Source organism: Oreochromis aureus, linkage group 9 (genome assembly GCF_013358895.1).
Source record: "Oreochromis aureus strain Israel breed Guangdong linkage group 9, ZZ_aureus, whole genome shotgun sequence".
In the NCBI taxonomy this organism is placed as follows: Eukaryota; Metazoa; Chordata; class Actinopteri; order Cichliformes; family Cichlidae; genus Oreochromis; species Oreochromis aureus.
Genome location: NC_052950.1, coordinates 25,479,245 through 25,496,746, shown reverse-complemented (window position 1 = coordinate 25,496,746; position 17,502 = coordinate 25,479,245). Strand labels below are relative to the sequence as shown.

Genomic DNA, 17,502 nt, shown 5'->3' with positions numbered 1-17,502 from the left:
ATGTTTCTGACTGCAAACCTTCCAAAAAAGAACCAACCATTTGGTTGGTTCTTTTTGGTTGGAAAGAAAAGAAATAAAAGAAATAAATAAATAAAACTAAAATAAAAACTTGAATCAATTAAGAGTAGCACCATCTTATGCTACTTAGAGCGATGTCAGAATTTCTAAGACATCAGTGTAAGCCTTGACTTTTTGGTAAAGCATGACCATACTGCAAGCGTAAAGGTTTTTTAATAACTGTTAAATAATTGTTATTTATTTCAATACTTTTTTTCTTTGATGCTGATTGACACTAAAGTAATGGTGTTAACAGAAAAGAGTGGTCAGCGTTTAAAGCTTAATCTACAGTCAGCCAGCAGGGGGCGACTGTATTTTGGTTTGAGGTCTGTAGAAATATGTTGTCTTTCCTTCTTTATATACAGTCATTTCTCACAGGCCGACTACAGACTGACTCACTGGTGTGATGATCTGTGAGCGGGGCCGGCGGTCCGTGACTCGTGGCCGCGATGCCGTTGGATGACTCAGCTTCTCCGTAGAAGAGACAATTGCGTCCAGATCCATATCTGTGTGGACACACACCAGAAATGCAGAAACATATTAGACTCCAGCAGAAAAAAACATCTGAGCCCGCTCTGACACTGCATCACTGCTCGATGCTTCTGTCAGTCCAACTCACCGGTGTCATGTGACCTGTCAGGGGCAGAATCTGGTGTCGAAGCCCCGCCCTCAGATTTGGGGCTATCACACCTGAGCAAGTAAACCATACGTAAATATTAGGCTCATTATGCTCAGGGAGTTTGTGTATCTGAGTGTGTTTGTGTGTGTACTGACGCTAGTGTGGGCGGTCTCTCGGGACGCCGCGGGGGTTGGGAGGAAGAGGAGGCGCTTGACTTTGGAAGGAGGGGTTTTTTGGGAAGGAGAGATGGGAGGGTGGGCTTAGAGATGTCTCCGAGTTTCACCTCTTCACCTACGCACAAAGCAAACATACGCACAAAAATCATACAACATAATGAGAACACACAAGCAGATCAGAGCTGGATATGCATGCAGAGGGACAAGCATGACTCAAACACGTGCATCATTAGACAAGGGGAAGGTAAACATGGCTGCCTCAGCAAAAATTAACAAATTTTGACCTTTGAAGAGGAATAATTCAGCTGTAAAGGTTAAAGGATGATGAGGGCCGCAGGAAATAAAAGGAATCACAGAAACAGAGGGCCACAGAGGACAGAAAGGATTAAAAAAGATCAGGCATCGAGGTGGTGGCAGCGGTATTTATCAAGTATTTAAGCTTCTACTAAAACATGAGCTAAGCAAGAACCATTTATTATGTTACAATTCAAGAAAATCCTACATCATTGTTGCATAAAATAACTGACGTGATTTAATCCAAGATTTAACCCGGTGTGCACAGTGAAACACCTGGATTGGCTATGCATCTGACCTTGACCTTTATTGTTAGCAGCCAAGGTCATAGCTAACCATGAAAAAAAAGAATTCAAGAAATCATATTGAGTAATACAGCATAAGAAAAGATGTGAAAAGAGCTGTAAATCATACTTTTTATTTTTTTAATAACAAGCTGACGTGAGCACAGTGTAATAAGATCATCACGAAACATCAAAGTTTTAGCTCTTGCCCTTTGGAGGCATTTGTGTTCTCTGAGTGCTCATGTTGGTAGTATGAATATGAGATTTTTATCAAGAATGTGTTTATTTCCCCCTACTCACCTTACAAAGGTGGCCACACCTACAACCAATCAGGATACTTACTATCCTTATTATGAGTCTAGATTAAAATTCTCCTTTTCTAGAGTTACCTGGCATTGACTGCAGGTCACTCTAGAAATGTATATTATATTTGATAAATTATAAACATTGTAACAACTGTTACACTACAAAGGACCAAGTACAATATCCAGAACGTATGCAGTAAAAGATTAAAAGTAAACAGGTACAACTTTCATCCTTTTCCCAATTCTTTAAAACTGATTTAAATAAACAGTAACCAGTTCTAACTATTTCATGTTCCACATAATACATACTTCATATACTGGTCTATAAACCAGAGTTGGACTCTAAATGTTGTCGAAGAAACTGTTGAATGCTTCAGCGGGATAGTTCATGTTTGTTGCTGTAGGTGGAAGTAAAGAACTTAACCTATAGCTGTTTTTGAAGTGTAAATTGCACTCAACACAAGTGTATGGAGGCAAGCTGAGAGTCTGTAACTATTAAAAAAAAAGCCCAGAAACAACAGTTACATCAGTCTTATTAATAGTGTGTCTATTACTAATGTGATAAAAGGATTTAATCTTTTAAATATCGACAACAAAGCAAAAACTGACTTTTAGCTGAGCATGGTAAAACCTTTCATGCTTTTGGAGACTTCTTAAAGGCACTTAGCCGCAATAGCACCCTCCTACTCAGCATATACTGCAGTGCAAAGAAGCCACACGGAAAAGTGTACCAGCACAACTGCTTTTGACTGATGTAACAACAAGCAACACCTTAAAAACTGTTCGCCACAAAATCATAGAACTTAGGAAATTAATTGTTTGGGGTTTTTTTTAGCAAAGGCAAACTCCAACCATAGAAACTTTGTACCACTGTCAAACTGACTTCCATAATTCTGTCATACATTTCAATAAAGTAGCAAAGTAACACACAAGGCTGATGACACTTTTTCTTTTAATCTCTGATTGTATGTTTTTAACTCCACTGCAATCGCTCAGGCAGAACACTTTTAGTTTAAGATTACATATACATATATATATATATATATATATGTATACATATGTAAAAGATTATATAGTCTTATATGTATAAGAAAGACATAATTTCGTGCTGCTCTGATACAATGACAATGAGCAGGCTGTGCAGACATCTGGAGACATCCGTCTCACACCAGCAGTACAGTCAGTGCCAGTCTTTCTTAAGCTTAAAACCGCATTAAAACCCATAGTTTCCTGTTGCACACAGACTGATACTGATGCACCTCTTCAATCAAAGCTCTGCTATTTTGCTCAAAAAATAGCGGGGCAATTCCCGTAAGTGGTATCTGCAGAAACTTGAACTAGAAAAGAATCTGCCTTTTATCCGCAGGGCGTTATATGATTATTATTAGTATGAAGGATGTTAGTAATCAGCCGAGCAAAAAAAAGTGAGTTACTGCAGCCGAGCAGGGTCAAAGCAGGTCAGATTTTACCTCGATCCTGGTCTCTCTGGGGAAGATGTTCAGGCCGCTCAGGAGGAGCCTTCCTGACCTCTGACTTTTTCTCTGCAGTCAGAGTTCAAAGGTTTTTTTGTCTTTCTTTATTTTTACTATTTCCCCCCCTTTATTATTATGTTTTTTTAAAGTTTCAGACCACAAAAACAAGCAGGAAGATGAGAGATGTTACCTGTGGTGTGTTTTGCCGACGGTGCACTTGGAGGGGGCGGTTTCTTTGGTCTCTGGAAACACATACAGATGCAGAAGCATCACAAAACCACATCTGCAGATTACAAACATCACTATAACCTGGAAAGTTTTGCGAGTCATGACAAAATCACCTCTTTCTCAACTTCTAGCAGCTTGACAAAGTTGTCTGGAAAGACACCTTGCCTTCCCCCGATCTCCCCCTTCCACCAGCCTGCATCGGCACAATCCTGGACAAAATCATTTTTAAGTATTTATTTGAATTTGCAGATGCCTGGAAGTGATGCGAACACCAAATCGCACAATGCATCACTTACCTTAGTGATGATGTTTATGATGTCCCCCTCTTTGATAGTGAGCTCGTCTTCATTTTGTGCTTCGTATGGAAAGAGGACTTTACACTGCTCCCGCCCTGACAGCCAATCAAAATGAGTCAAGTCAGTTTAATAGAACAAAACCACCAAAAAAAGTCAGAAACAAGAGGGTTTAGACAAAGAAACCAAACTGGATTTGACCTACATAAATAGAAGAATGTGTTTTCATTATGCAAGAACGTCATCAACACACTTTACATCGAGCAAAAAATGTAATTTATAATTGGAAATATAAAAAAGTTCCAAATAATCCCTTTATTTGTTTTGTCTTTTTTTTATTAATGATCTTTTAAAGTCTTTTATCCATACGTTTTACAATTACAATAAACAATAATAATCCCTATCAGTGATCTATTAATGGACAGACGCGTTCACTCTGAAAAAAATAGTTTGTTCTCTTGTATAAACGGATGTGCTTGGACAAAAGTCCAAACAAGGAAGCACTTTCAAAACAGTGCAACAACATTAGACACTATGATGATAAGAAACAACGCTTTATTAGAATGAAAGGAAACCTGCAAAAAGTGTAGGAAATGATAACGAACATGGTTTTTAGTTGACCGAATGGAACACATGAAGGGATGCACATGTATTTGAGATTTTATGACCCATTCTCAGCATCATTGTTTAATGTGCAGGAACCAGGAGAATGCTGAGAAAGTTGAGAGTCAGTTTATCATTGTGGAAGGGTTTCCTTAAACCCACACAATGATTTTTCTCTTTAAAGTAACCAACAGGTTTTAGTACCTAATCCTGACTGTCTAATTTAATATCTAAGCTTCATCAAACGCCAAGACGAAAGGGATCAAAAACGAAGGTAAATGCAAAAAAGTGGTCGCAAACAGACCTCGAACCCTTGTCTTAGGTATTGAGATTACATCACGTGTCATCTTACCTAACTAATGCACATAACGGACTGCTCATCATTTTGTTACCTGTTAAAAATTTGGCTGCTTGGTTGGGAAACCTTCTGTTTAGTATGCTTTGTTTTAGTCTTTTGTGATGCTTGCTGCTTCTAGCCTGCATGCAGTTAGTGTTTCAGCAAATATTCTTCTTTTAAATAAGATCTTCAAAACCTGTAAACCGCTAAACCACAATTTTTCACTTCCTGCCACATGAAATAAGGCCAGATGATTGCATTTCGAGTGTGCAGAAAAAGGGCAAATTTGGGGATTTTTTTTTTCTATCAGGTCATTGTAACTTAGGTAACACATGTAACAACTGTAACGTGAAGGTGAGTACACATGTACAGTAATCCACTACATTTCTGAGTCATGTGATTACTGTATTGTGCTACTTTGGAACATGTTACATGCAACGCTGCTCCTTTTGCAGGCTTCTGTTCTTCTTCATGGTTGAAATTGTTGTTAAAGGGGTTTCCCTTTGTTAAAATATGACGAGTAAGGATTCCTGACCAAACGCCAGGATGTGATGAGCTGAAAGTGAGTTGTGTGTCGATTTGTCATTAACACAGTGTTTTTGCTAGAATCGCCTACACAACAGTTAAGCTGCAACTTCTCACCTTTGGTTTTGCTGTCAGGCTCAGTCTTCATGCTTTCAACTGCAACGCTTGCTGCTTTCCCGTCGCTGACCTGAGTGGGGGAAGAGATGTTGGAACATCTTAAGTTTCAGACTCTTTCACATTCTCATCTATGTTTTAACGAACTTTTTTGTTTGGCACTTCCTGGTTTGAGTCATCATGTTTTCATCTTTTATTTATCAATTTGTACTGTGCAAAAGCCTCCTGCTAGCTCCCATTTCTTTAATAGGTGTAGCAATATTTACTGAAACATGGTAATATTAATGAAAATACAGGATTTAAGAAAAAAACATATTTTGTGCAATTCTAACGAGCTTGAAAGAAAATATTTAGTATGACCACCTTTGTACTTCAACACAGCCTAAACTGTCTTAGGCAAATGTTCTTTAATTTCTCTAAGTTGCCATCAGGAATAGTTCTCCAGGCTTCTTTAAGGACATTCAAAGCTCTTCTTTGGATGTTGGCTGCTTTTTGTTCTGTTCTCTGTGAAGGCGATCCCACACTGCTTCATTAATGTTGATGTCCTGGCTCTGGAAAGGCCAGTCCATGACTGATAGTGCTCCACTGTTTGTTTTTCTATCCAGGTATGTTTTTACTTCATTGGCAGTGTGTTTGTGATCATTGTCATGCTGAAAAATGAAACTACTGTCAATCAGATAATTTCCAGACAGCAATGCCTGGCAGATTAAAATCTAGTGGCTCTCTCTGTGTTCAACCTCAAACCATGCCAGAGCTTCCACTTTGTTTCCGAGATGACCGTTTTACCTTTTTCCTGACCTCCACTGTACATACCGATGACTATTTCATTTGGATTCATCACTCCATCTTACCTGTTGTCACTGATTGTCAGCCCAGTTCGTGTGTAATCTGGCATACCTCAGCCTTTTGTCCTTATTTCCCTTCCTTAAGAAAGCCTTCTTGACAGAAACCCTTCCACTGAGACCATTTCTGATGAGTATTTAGTGAACAGTAGATGAATCATTTGAAGGGCCGGATGTATTTCTCAAGTCCTGTGTAATGGCTTTACAAGATTTTTTTCTATTTCTTAAGGACATGACTTTTGAAAAACTGTTCATCTGCTGCAGATAGGCCTTAGTCATGCCAGATTTTGTCCACTTTCCAAAGTTTCTTTTAAGGACACACTTTTAAGGACACAGCTTGTGAGACATGCCACATTTCTTGCTAATAGCTCTTTGAGAATCACCTTGTGGGTGCAAAACCAGTCAAACTCTTATCTTTGGCATTCTTCACAGAGTCAACTAAAGAAATGGCAACAAATTGTGTTTTTGTACCAGGCTGCTAGTAACAAAAATAGCCCAAAAATACAGTTTAAAAAGTGGTTCTTTGCTAAGTTGTCTGTTATGTGTCGACACAACACTGGTGAGTTAAGTGCTTTGTTCATGCATGAATGATTCATAGATCAGTGTTAAGTGGCTTAATAAACTAAACAAAGATCGCTCTGAAAATGGCCTGGTATAAGTACTGAAAATGAGTTAAGAGGCAGCCAATGTCCAAAGAAAAAACACTTTAGAAGAGTTAGAAGAAAACTCTGGCTCCTTGGAAGCAAAACATAAAGAAATGATGGCTGTCTTGAGGCTTTTGCACAGTATTGTATGTTTTTGCCTTTATTTAAATGCAAACATAAATCTGTAAAGCAAACATTTTCAAGTTTCTTTATAAATAATTTGACTTGACATTTCTCAATCTTCTTCAGGGCCTCATAGTATTCAAGTAACACACTCAGATTTTCCTAATTGCACTTCAAAGTAGCATCTTTGCTTGTCATTGAACTGAATTCAATGATGAGGAAAAACCAACCGAAAATAGGCTCGAGAATGGAGAACAGTACACAGTGACAGCAGTGACAGTCAGCACTGGTGAAACATTTCACAGAATCTCAGTCAAATTGGTAGTAAATGAACCACACATAATAGGAAAATAGGAACACTAGCCAAACAAAATGATGGGGGGAAAAAAATCAACCATAAGGGTAAAAAGCAAGACTAACATAGCCGGTACATTTCCAGTCTAAGCAGATAATTAGAGAGGATGAGCTCAGATTCAGCACAAGAACCAACAGGCTGACTTGCTGATCATGTGGAACACGCACACACTACAGCTACAGTGTGCGGGTGCCGTTAAAGCAGCCGTTGTTTCCCGGCTGGAGTGGATCCCTCATTCATGTTTGTGGAACCAGTGGTTGCTCTTCCACAGGAAAAATGCACACACACACAGCACTCAGTCTGGGAGAAAACACACACACTGCTTTCTTCTGTTCGGCCGGGAGAAGCCAACACCGCCGTGCCACCTCCTCTCCTCTCCAAACCCTCCCCTTTTCTGTCTTCTACCCTCCCTAATGAGACCCATGTGGAGCCACAAGCAAAGAGAGACCGTTGAAACATGGCAGAGAGGTTTTGTGCGATACTACTCTTCGAACAAGCAGAACTGAAATCATTCATGCCACATATGGTTTCCCATTGCAAAAACATAACTGTGAACACACAAATGCACACTTGCATATCCAGTCCTATAGAAGTAGCAGCATGAGAATATTATCACGCCTCTGTCAGTGCGCCCCAGGGTGGCTGTGGCTACATGTAGCTTGCCATCACCAGTGTGTGAATGTGTGCGTGAATGGGTGGATGACTGGATGTGTAAAGCGCTTTGGGGTCCTTAGGGACTAGTGAAGCGCTATACAAATACAGGCCATTTACCATTTACCATATCATGACCTTCAACATATATCAAACTATAACAAACTCAAACATACAGTGTGAACACAATGAATACATGCTGATTGATCCTCACATAACCCTTGAAGCTGCATGTACGGTGCAGGGTGCTACTTTATCACCTCATCACAGTAAAGCAGATCTTCACCGGGTTGGTATGGTGTGAAATTCAGTCAATACGCTGCAGGGTGTCAAACTGAGACATTAAACGTACACTGGTGGGAGTGAGTGGTGAGATGGTGGTTCTGTCAGCACACCAAATTGAGCTGTAGTGTAAATGTAACAACTACAGAAAAGATTTTGAAGAGATCTTTGTGAGAGGTGTAAACAATGTAATGATTTGTTTTTAAAAAAAAAACATCAGGTGAAACGCTGTCTTTTCAGATCATTCAAAAGATGCCTATAGGAAAACAAGGTCTTCTTTACCTCTGCTTTAAAAGTGAAAGTGCACTCTTTCTCCTCCACACCTCTGCAAATTCAAACCCCGTCACTTTTTTTTCTGAGGCTGCAGAGCCTCACCACCACACTGCCCTAGCTGATGGAAACAGTACATTTTTTTACAGACAATGAGACGGATGCTGAGTGGCTGTCTGCTCACAGCCGCTGCGCAACCAAATCAGATGTTAAACCAAAGACACTATTTGCAATTCTCAAACAATGTCCAGGTGTTACATAGATGGCTACTAAACTTTCATATTTAAACTCAGGTTCATGACATTTTAGCCTTGCCAGGTTGTGTCTGAACAGGTTTCAGAGAAAATTGCTCCATGATCTTGATTTCAAGCATGCATTCACCTTGAAATAAGGCTGACGTGAAGGCTTTTAAAACAAATTTAAACAAAAAGAGAACTTAACTCCTGATGTTAATGTTTAAGATTTAACAACTGATCCTAAACATGCAGCTTTTATGTCACAGTGACCACTGAAATGAAGGTTTTCATCTCTTCATTGATTCATTTAGATAGTGGCTTCAAATTATGTATGTTTTTTTCCAATAAACTGCACAGAAGCAAGTTGCCAAGATGACTGGGTACAGTCAGTCCTCTAATCTCAGACACTAAGCAGGGTCGGGCCTGGTTAGTACTGGGAATACTAGCTGCTGTAATTTTTTTAATGGCTGTGGTACAGGAGGTAGAACAGGTCATTTACTTTAGGATGTAGGCTCTAGCCTGCATCCTAAAGTATCCTTGGGTGAGATACTGAGTTGTTCTTAATGCCTTTATCCGAGTGTGAATGAGACGTGCTGTATAAATTGCCTTAAGTGATCAAGTAAAGTAGAAGAGCGCTATATAAGCACCAGTCTATTTACACCTTACTTCTAAAAGTCCTTTCGTGTCACATGAGACAGGGTTTTGAAGTGACTCAAGAATGAAAACATAAAGTCAACATCACCAACAAGAAGAGGAAGTGGACCTTATAGCTGGGTTGTGGTTTTCATGTGTACAACATGTTTTAACAAACTTCTAGCCACTTAAGTTAACTTTTTATGGCAGTTTACATGCATGCCTGGCCAAAGCTGATGTTTGCACTCTGGATTTAAAATATCATCATGTCATCATTGTATCCATATCAGATTGAGAGTTCAGAGCCAGAAACTATTGATCTACCCAAAAGTAGATCTACCCATTTGATTTGGAGTGTTGCTACATCACAGCAAAAACTCCTTTATTTATCTGTCTCGCCATCTCACTAAGAAAGAAATGCTGTACACGGGAACTGTTGGGGGGGGGGTACACTTACAAGTACTGGGCTGGACCCCGTTTTGCCTTCAGAACCATTATTATTATTATTATTATTATTCATGTCATAGATTCAACAAGTGGCTGGAAACACTCCTCAGAGAATCACATACTTGCTCCAGATTTGTTGGCAGCACATTCCAAAGGTGCTCCATTGGACTGAGATCTGGTGGCTGTGGAGGCCATATGACCACAGTGAACTCATTGTCACTGTGGTCATAGAAGGATATGATTAGCAAAAGTACTTAAAGTGGGCTGAGGTGTTTTAAATGATGTTTAGCTGGTACTAAGAGGATCAAATTATGGTAAGGAAATATCCCCCCACACCATTACACCACCAACAATCTGAACCGTTGATACAAAGCAGGATGGATCCATCCTTTCATGTTGTTTAGGCCTAATTCTGACCCTACCAACCAAATGTTGCCGCAATAATCAAGACTGGTCACATCAGACAACAGTTTTCCAATTTTCTATTGTCCAATTTGGAGAATAAAAATTGGCTTCAATTTCTAGTTCTTGGCTGACAGGAGTGGCACCCGGTGTGGTCTTCTGCTCCCGTGGCCTACCTGCTTGAACATTCAATGTGCACTTCTGCCTTTCCATCAGTTTGAAGTAGTTTGGCCATTCTCCTCTGACATCAACAAGGCATTTTCACCCAGAGAACTGACCCTCACTGCATGTTTTCTCTTTTCCAAACCATTCTCCGTAAACTCTAGTTTGGAAAAAACCCAGGGGATTCCCAGTTATTTAACCATGTCACGTTCAAAGTCACTTAAATCACCTTTCTTCCTCATTCTCACGGTCAGTTTGAACTTCAGTAGTTTGTCTTGACCATACTGCATGCTTAAATGCACCAAGTCTCTGCTATCTCTCTTTTGCATCAGGTCCCCACTAGTTTCTATTTCACATCCAATGACTTTTTCTCAGGTGACAGTTGATGTCAAGCCTGAGTGACTTTGAGTCACTACAATGAAAAAAAAAAAGAAAAGAGGAACCGCTGAGCACACACTAAGAAAACTGTTTCCATTTGCTGCAATGGCAATAATCCAAATTATAAACACCTGCGTTAAACTAGCATGTGGTCACTCTGCATCTGTGCAGCAAGCCACACCACTCAGTCACAGACACACACACACACGCACACGTACAAACAACCGACCGTTCAGTTGAAAAGTTACATGGCCTCGTGTGACTCACCCAGATGGATACTCCTGCCGCTTCCTCTGGAGCCTCATTACTGAGTGAGGAGACGAGTCTCACCATAAAGCAGCATAATAGCCTCCCACTAACAGGGCAGGCTGACAAACATCCTTCACTTACACACACACACACACACACAGTCTGCTGCTAAATAGGAGGCTTTGATGACCAGTGTGCTGGTTTTAATGACCGTTTTACGCTCTTTAAACACACCTTCATCGACATAGGTAATGTTCTTTATTTCTACCTTTGTCCTAATGAATGTTTAAGCAGCATTTCACTTTCAGGCTGTTTGCGTCTGTAATTTTTAGCTGCTGACTTTTCGTGGCATACAAGTTAACATTTTTTGTTTTTCTTTAATAAACACTTTAAGTTTCTTGATTGCCAGCATTTTCTTACTAATACTGCCATTAAAGTTCCCTTTAATTACCATCCCTGTTCACCAAGATTGACTGTTTAGACATCTCACTTTTAAATGTACAGTACAGTAAATTGACAGACAAACCCAAGACAATATCTTTCAATGGAAACTACTAAGCCAAAAAAAGTTGGGTGAGGTTACCTTGGCTTTCAGTTCAAAAAGCTGTCTACAAACTGGACTATTTTATGCCCAGTTTTAAATATTTGTGGTTTAAAACAGAAGCCAAAATATAAAAAATCACATTTTTATTGCTTATATTTCCCCTGTTTTGGTGTCCCAAACACTTCTTCAGCATAAAACACACATAAAACCATCATCTTTTAGGCTGCTTTGTTGGTGAACTAGCCCTTTAAGTCTATATCCATAACTCTTCCATTGTCATCCCAACATGTCAAGTATCAATTTTGTAGTATTTAATACCCAAAAATGTCTTCCTGGTGGCCGTTATCTCTTTTTCTGTATTTCCCTGAGAAATATTTAGAAAACTCGCTGACAACAGTGTGAAAGGCAAAAACATACATTGCTTAAAATTCCTGCCTCACCCGGCCTTATGTTGTTACGCTGTTTAATTTCCAATGAAGAAGAGAAGAATATGCAGAAGATAAAAATAAAATGAATAAGGAGGGCACAGCCCTCTCCTTACCCTCCAAAAATAAGCCAACAAAACCCGTCCCTACCGTCTTTTTCTGTCTCCAGTTAAACTCGGACGAGGCTTTGCTACATCAGCTCACGCAGCAGGAGAATAGATGTGAATATGTAGACGTCAGTGAAAAGCTGTATCAACTCCCTTCCCCTCTCCTTCTCTCTCTGTCTGCCCTGCTGCGCTCTCACTTCTGCTTTGCTTGTCAATTCCCTACAGGATGTGTGTGTGCATGTGTGTGTGTGCATGTGTGTTAACATAAAACCACTTCCTGTGCTGTAAAACTGAAGCTGAGGAAGGGGCGGCCCAAAGGTTGTGACTTCCTTCCCTCGTTGCTTATGATGATAATTTTTTAAAAAGTCTATAAAATAGAGTGTATAAACGAGAATGTGTATACTTGTATTACTTTCATTGTGGGGACCTGTTTACTAAATTGCCTTATGGGGACAAAACAGACCCCATAGTGCTAGTCATTTAATTTTAGACTGATTATTTGGTTTATTGTTACTGTGTGTCTCCAGGAAGTGAACATAAGTGACACAAACACAGCTGGGTGTGTGTGACTCACCTTGTCCCCCTCCAAGTCCATGTCCATTGAGCGAGGCCTGAGCTTGATGGGCTGGTCTTTAAAGATATTACCAAACCCAAACCCTCTGAGCTGACCCTAGGGGGTTTAAAGAGGTATAATGAAAAACAGCATTATCTTTTAAAGGAGCAGTCCAACCAAAATCATAAATAGGAAACAAAAACAACAACAAAAGCTCCCTTTGTGCTCATGCATTGACCCTGTAAAGTTTCATTTCTCCATCTATGACTCAGAATGTACTCAGAGTTACCACCACCACCCCTGCATCATAATCCTCATCTGTTATGTCTGTCTGTATGCTTCCTCTGTTCCAGACATTTCTGTTGCCAAAATAAGGCCAGGTGCTAGGAACACTAGATCGGGTTGTGCTGCTGACTGATGTTATACCTTAATATGACCTTACATGAAGCTCATAGTAATTCAATTGCAGTGTCTCCATGTGGTATAAACCACAGAGAGTAAACAACATTTGGAATGCCTAGGATAGTTTCCAGCTTTTCATGGGATCATTTTCTTTTTTTGTGATGATTGTTCTGACTGTAACTTGAGTTGAGTAGTTTACCACTTTGCTTTGAACATGATATAATTTTTTAAATTACCAGAAAGTTGTTACATATTCCCATCTTTACCATTCTTTTATCTTTCCCTTGAGCCATAGTTAATATATTGAAATGAAAAACTGGGAAGAAGAAATTCATTCACTAAAAATTAGCTTGAGATATAATTTATGTTTAATTAAAATGGTCGCTATTAATTTTAACTCAACCTACAAATTTATGGACAAACTAGCTGTGGAGTGCTAATAATTAGCTATATGCACTAACCATCCAAATCACTATAACCACCATCATTATATTGTTTAGATGCCCCTTATGCCAGTCAGCAGTCTCTGAGCAGTCAGAGGATGGGCATAGGATTATGGGAAGTACAGATTTTCTCATTGCATGCAGTCTTTGTAAAGATTCAGAATCTGCACTTTGTATTCCCCTCACCCTCAAAGACAGCAGGCTTTGAAAGAAAAAAACGTGAAGAGGTCAAATTCCTGATAAATTCAGATAATGTTATGAGTCGTTCATCCTAAAGTAACACACAGATGACATTTTAAGAGAGGATCAGTGAGACTCACTTGTCCTGCCTACGTTTTTTACATTTTATGGCTGACTTTATAGTGGAGGTTACCCCCCCCCCCCCCAAGAAAGCTCGTAGTGTTGGGTATTATGACGAGGTAGCACTCAGTACACAAGTATTTGACTGATTACCTTCTTGGGAGGTATTTCTGACCCTGTTTCTGACCGACTGTCCCCACCGTCACTTTCACTGCTTGGGCTGTCCTTATCTACAGACACACAAATAATGCACAACACATCTTAGTTTGGTGCAGCAATGCAAAAAGGGCTGACTTAATTAAATAATTCAAAGCTTAGAAAATAAACAACAAATCTTGTAATCAGACACAGTGACTGATTATTTTAAATATAGATATGTATGTAGATGTGTCCCCACGCTCTGATTAGCTGTAACTCACTTGTGCGTCCACTGCGGTTCTCCTCCTGTGAGTCCAAAGAGGGCGTCTCTGAATCAGTGAGGATCTCTTTGGTGAAGTTGGAGGGAAACATGCCAGTCTTCCCATTAAGAACTCCCTCCCACCAGCCCTCCTCTACCTGAACATACACAGTTACACAACACGGACAACATGCATTAACACATGTTTATACACTCAGATATACATAGATTTACTCCTTTAAATATAATAATTAGTGAACAAAAACAATGTTCTTTACAAGCAATAAAGCCTAAAAAAAGCTTTTTCTGAAATATAGGGCAGCATTGTGGTGATCACCAAAGATGACTGAGAGAAAAAAATAAATAACTAATATATAAAGAAAACATGAGAATTTCAACATCTTAATTATTTAAAAGAATGTAAATATAAATGTACACATGTTTAAAATATTTCAATAATTTAAAAGTAAAACTTAAATTTTTTTAATATTTTTTAAAAATACATATTATTTAAACATTTTATTTTATCTATTTTTTTTCTTTTTGTACATTTGATGAAATAAAACTTCAGTTTCTTGTATTTTCTTCCTGCATTTCATTTTTTAATATGGCAATTTAAAAATTTGACTTCACTTGAGTAGATATATTTTGCTAAATTTACTTACTCTTTTTCAAAAGGGACGGGGGGAAAAAAAACACCATTTCTCTCTTTCAGTTTTTAAACCGTGAAGAAATGGCTACCAAGTACTTGTAAATGTCTAATTCAGGGTGAAAGCCTGGAGCTTTCCTTGGTGTCTTATGGCAAATGTTTGGCTATAGCATAAAAAGGTTGCCAGTCCGTTGCCGCACTCATTACCCATTATTATAACTGGGAAACTCATTATTCTGAGAAAGCCCGAAAGCTCCAGAACTGCTATGTGGACCTTAATGTGAGATTGTAATCTATAACCTAAAATTCTATTTTTATGCTATTTTGCATTTTCTTTCTGGTTTTACATTGTAGGCTCATAATGTAGTTCTCACCTCTGATATGATCTCAATCACATCTCCTATTTTCAGCTCCAGCTCATCTTCGTGTTGAGGAACGTAGCTAAACGCAGCCTTACATCTTCGTTTACGGATCTGCTCTCCTGCACAGCACACGTACACACAGCCACCACAACCACATAAACAGAAAGAGAATACACACACACACAGTTTATATGTAGATATGTTTAAGACTTGCATGTAACATAATGAGCTCACACACTTATCTGTAATCAGTGCTTTACAGAGACTAAGCAGGTGTTACAGACTGATTAAAAGCCATCATGGCTGAAGCCTTTCATGGCGACCTTTGACCTTTTAGCTAGAGGGCAGCCAAACCATTACTGACACCAAGCACTTCATATTGGCCTTGCAGTTGTTTGCCTTACACTCATTACCCTGCTCATTACTCTTGACTCATCCTACAGCAGCTGGGGCATTAAGACATGACCCTGCACCTTCTCTTTTGTCCACAAGGTGTCAGTCTTCTTCACCTTATATTTCAATGTGTAGCCTGTGCAGTATTTACAGAGGCTGGTTCAATAGATAGTGATTATAAAGAAGGGATGTGGAATTCAAGCAAAACAAGAGGAGCATATTAATCGAATGTGTACAACCATGTATTAAATTTAAACCACTGGTTCTTGGAGTAATGTCAATTGTTAACCTGATAAAAAAAAAATGTTTTAAAAGCTGCTATTTGTATCACACTCCTCCTTAATAGGACGAAAACACCCAGACTGAAATTGTGTGGTCGTGCTGTGTATGCGATTATGTTTATGCTTTACATCTTCTTCTTCTTCTCCTTACCTCATTGTCTTGTTGCAGTTGTTTGGCAACTTTTTAAGGTCTTTTATATCTCTTTGTCTCTACTTTGCCTCTTTGAAGTCATCTTCAAGCTGTTTTGACTCAGCATGAGTTTGAGATTATTTTTTTGCTCATACTGTTTTCTTGTGGTCATTTCTTACAATAGTGTCCTTTAGTTTTGGTTATCACCATTATCACTGTGGTTTTTGTGTGATGCTTACGCTTACTTTCCGTCTTATTTTAAAGAATTATGTCCTGTGTATCCCTGCTGTCTTACTTCCCCTCTTTGTTATTTTCTTACACTCAGTATATCCAGCTTCACTCTCATTAGCTTCACCTGTGTTCACTTAGTTTTCTGTATTTACAGCCCTCCTGATCGCCTTGTTGTTTGTTAGTTTGTTGAGTTTATCCACCACCTTCCTTGTCTGTCTGTGTGTCTTCTGTCAGCTTTCTCGTGCCTGGACTAATTGCCTGAATTTGGATTTTTTTTCTCTGACACCTGGCCTTGTTTGGAATTCTGTTTGGATAATCCTGCTTGTGCACACCAGTGCCTTTTGTTTGTTCGTTCATGTAATTCTGTCAAAACGTTTACCTGCCTCCCTTTATCCTGCATCTTTTGGCTCCATCTTATGAATGGAACTCCAGAGTATAACAATTTCTTGATGCATGTTTTTATTTTCCTTTGCCATGAATTTGCTCCTTTAGTCTAATTTGCAAATCACTAAAAATTTAATTGACTGCCAAACAAAGTAATCCATGACACTAATAGGCTAATTACCTATACAGTGACTTCAATATAGATGCACAGATACTACCCTGGAGCATATAGTGACTGTCTAGTATGTGTATGCATGTTCAGCAGTGCTTGACCCAAATCCTTCCTCACATTAACAGGATCTATATTTAGGCCTGAAGCCTTAAAGCTACTGAATGACCACAGTGTATGAATGTAGGAGGCAGAGCCGAGTACCTTTCCTGCCTGGTCGTACGGTGGAGTCCAGCACGGGGCTAGCACTGCCGTTGGCGAGGTCAGGTCTGATTGTGCTTGCCTGTCCTCCATCCCTCTTCCCCTCCTTCTTTATCTCCTATAGAAAGAGGAGCACAGGTTAGAGAAATCTAGGTTACAGAGACATATACAGTAAAAATAAGACTAGCCAGGATTTAATAAATGACAGTATTAAAGCATCTTTGTCTAAATGCCAGCGTTTTTTAAAAACAGAATTACAGATTTTCACTGCCAAAAAAGAAAAAGTAATCCCATTTCTCAACAATAATTTTGCTTAATATGATGCAACCTTGTCTGGCTCAAGTAAAAATGCTTGTGATTCAGTGTAAATGTCAAATTTATTATAGATTTGTATTTTTACTTATTTCAGAGTGGCACTTCACTCAAACGGAAAGAAAAACAGCATAAACAGTGATGTCATGTGCAGTCATTCACATCTTTGGGCATTTGATAGTTTTATGGGATAAATTATGGGATGAATCATCATCACGAGACACGATTTACCACTGTG

The 17,502-nt window shown here is 39.1% G+C and overlaps 1 protein-coding gene across 2 annotated transcripts in view; it reads right to left on the bottom strand.

Moving 5' to 3' along the window:
- The window catches only part of sh3kbp1 (SH3-domain kinase binding protein 1), a 40,161-nt gene that overhangs the window by 6,162 nt on the left and 16,497 nt on the right, over positions 1 to 17,502 (bottom strand). The window contains exons 3-15 of one of the 2 annotated variants that reach the window (XM_039617791.1): positions 16,956 to 17,070; positions 15,176 to 15,282; positions 14,175 to 14,310; positions 13,909 to 13,985; positions 12,632 to 12,727; positions 5,311 to 5,380; positions 3,732 to 3,826; positions 3,549 to 3,644; positions 3,398 to 3,449; positions 3,205 to 3,276; positions 832 to 967; positions 677 to 747; positions 457 to 563 (exon numbers count right to left, since the gene is read on the bottom strand). In XM_039617791.1, the coding sequence (XP_039473725.1) occupies positions 457 to 563; positions 677 to 747; positions 832 to 967; positions 3,205 to 3,276; positions 3,398 to 3,449; positions 3,549 to 3,644; positions 3,732 to 3,826; positions 5,311 to 5,380; positions 12,632 to 12,727; positions 13,909 to 13,985; positions 14,175 to 14,310; positions 15,176 to 15,282; positions 16,956 to 17,070 (1,230 nt within the window). The remainder of the gene's footprint in view (positions 1 to 456; positions 564 to 676; positions 748 to 831; positions 968 to 3,204; positions 3,277 to 3,397; positions 3,450 to 3,548; positions 3,645 to 3,731; positions 3,827 to 5,310; positions 5,381 to 12,631; positions 12,728 to 13,908; positions 13,986 to 14,174; positions 14,311 to 15,175; positions 15,283 to 16,955; positions 17,071 to 17,502) is intronic. The other variant, XM_039617792.1, reaches the window with a different exon arrangement.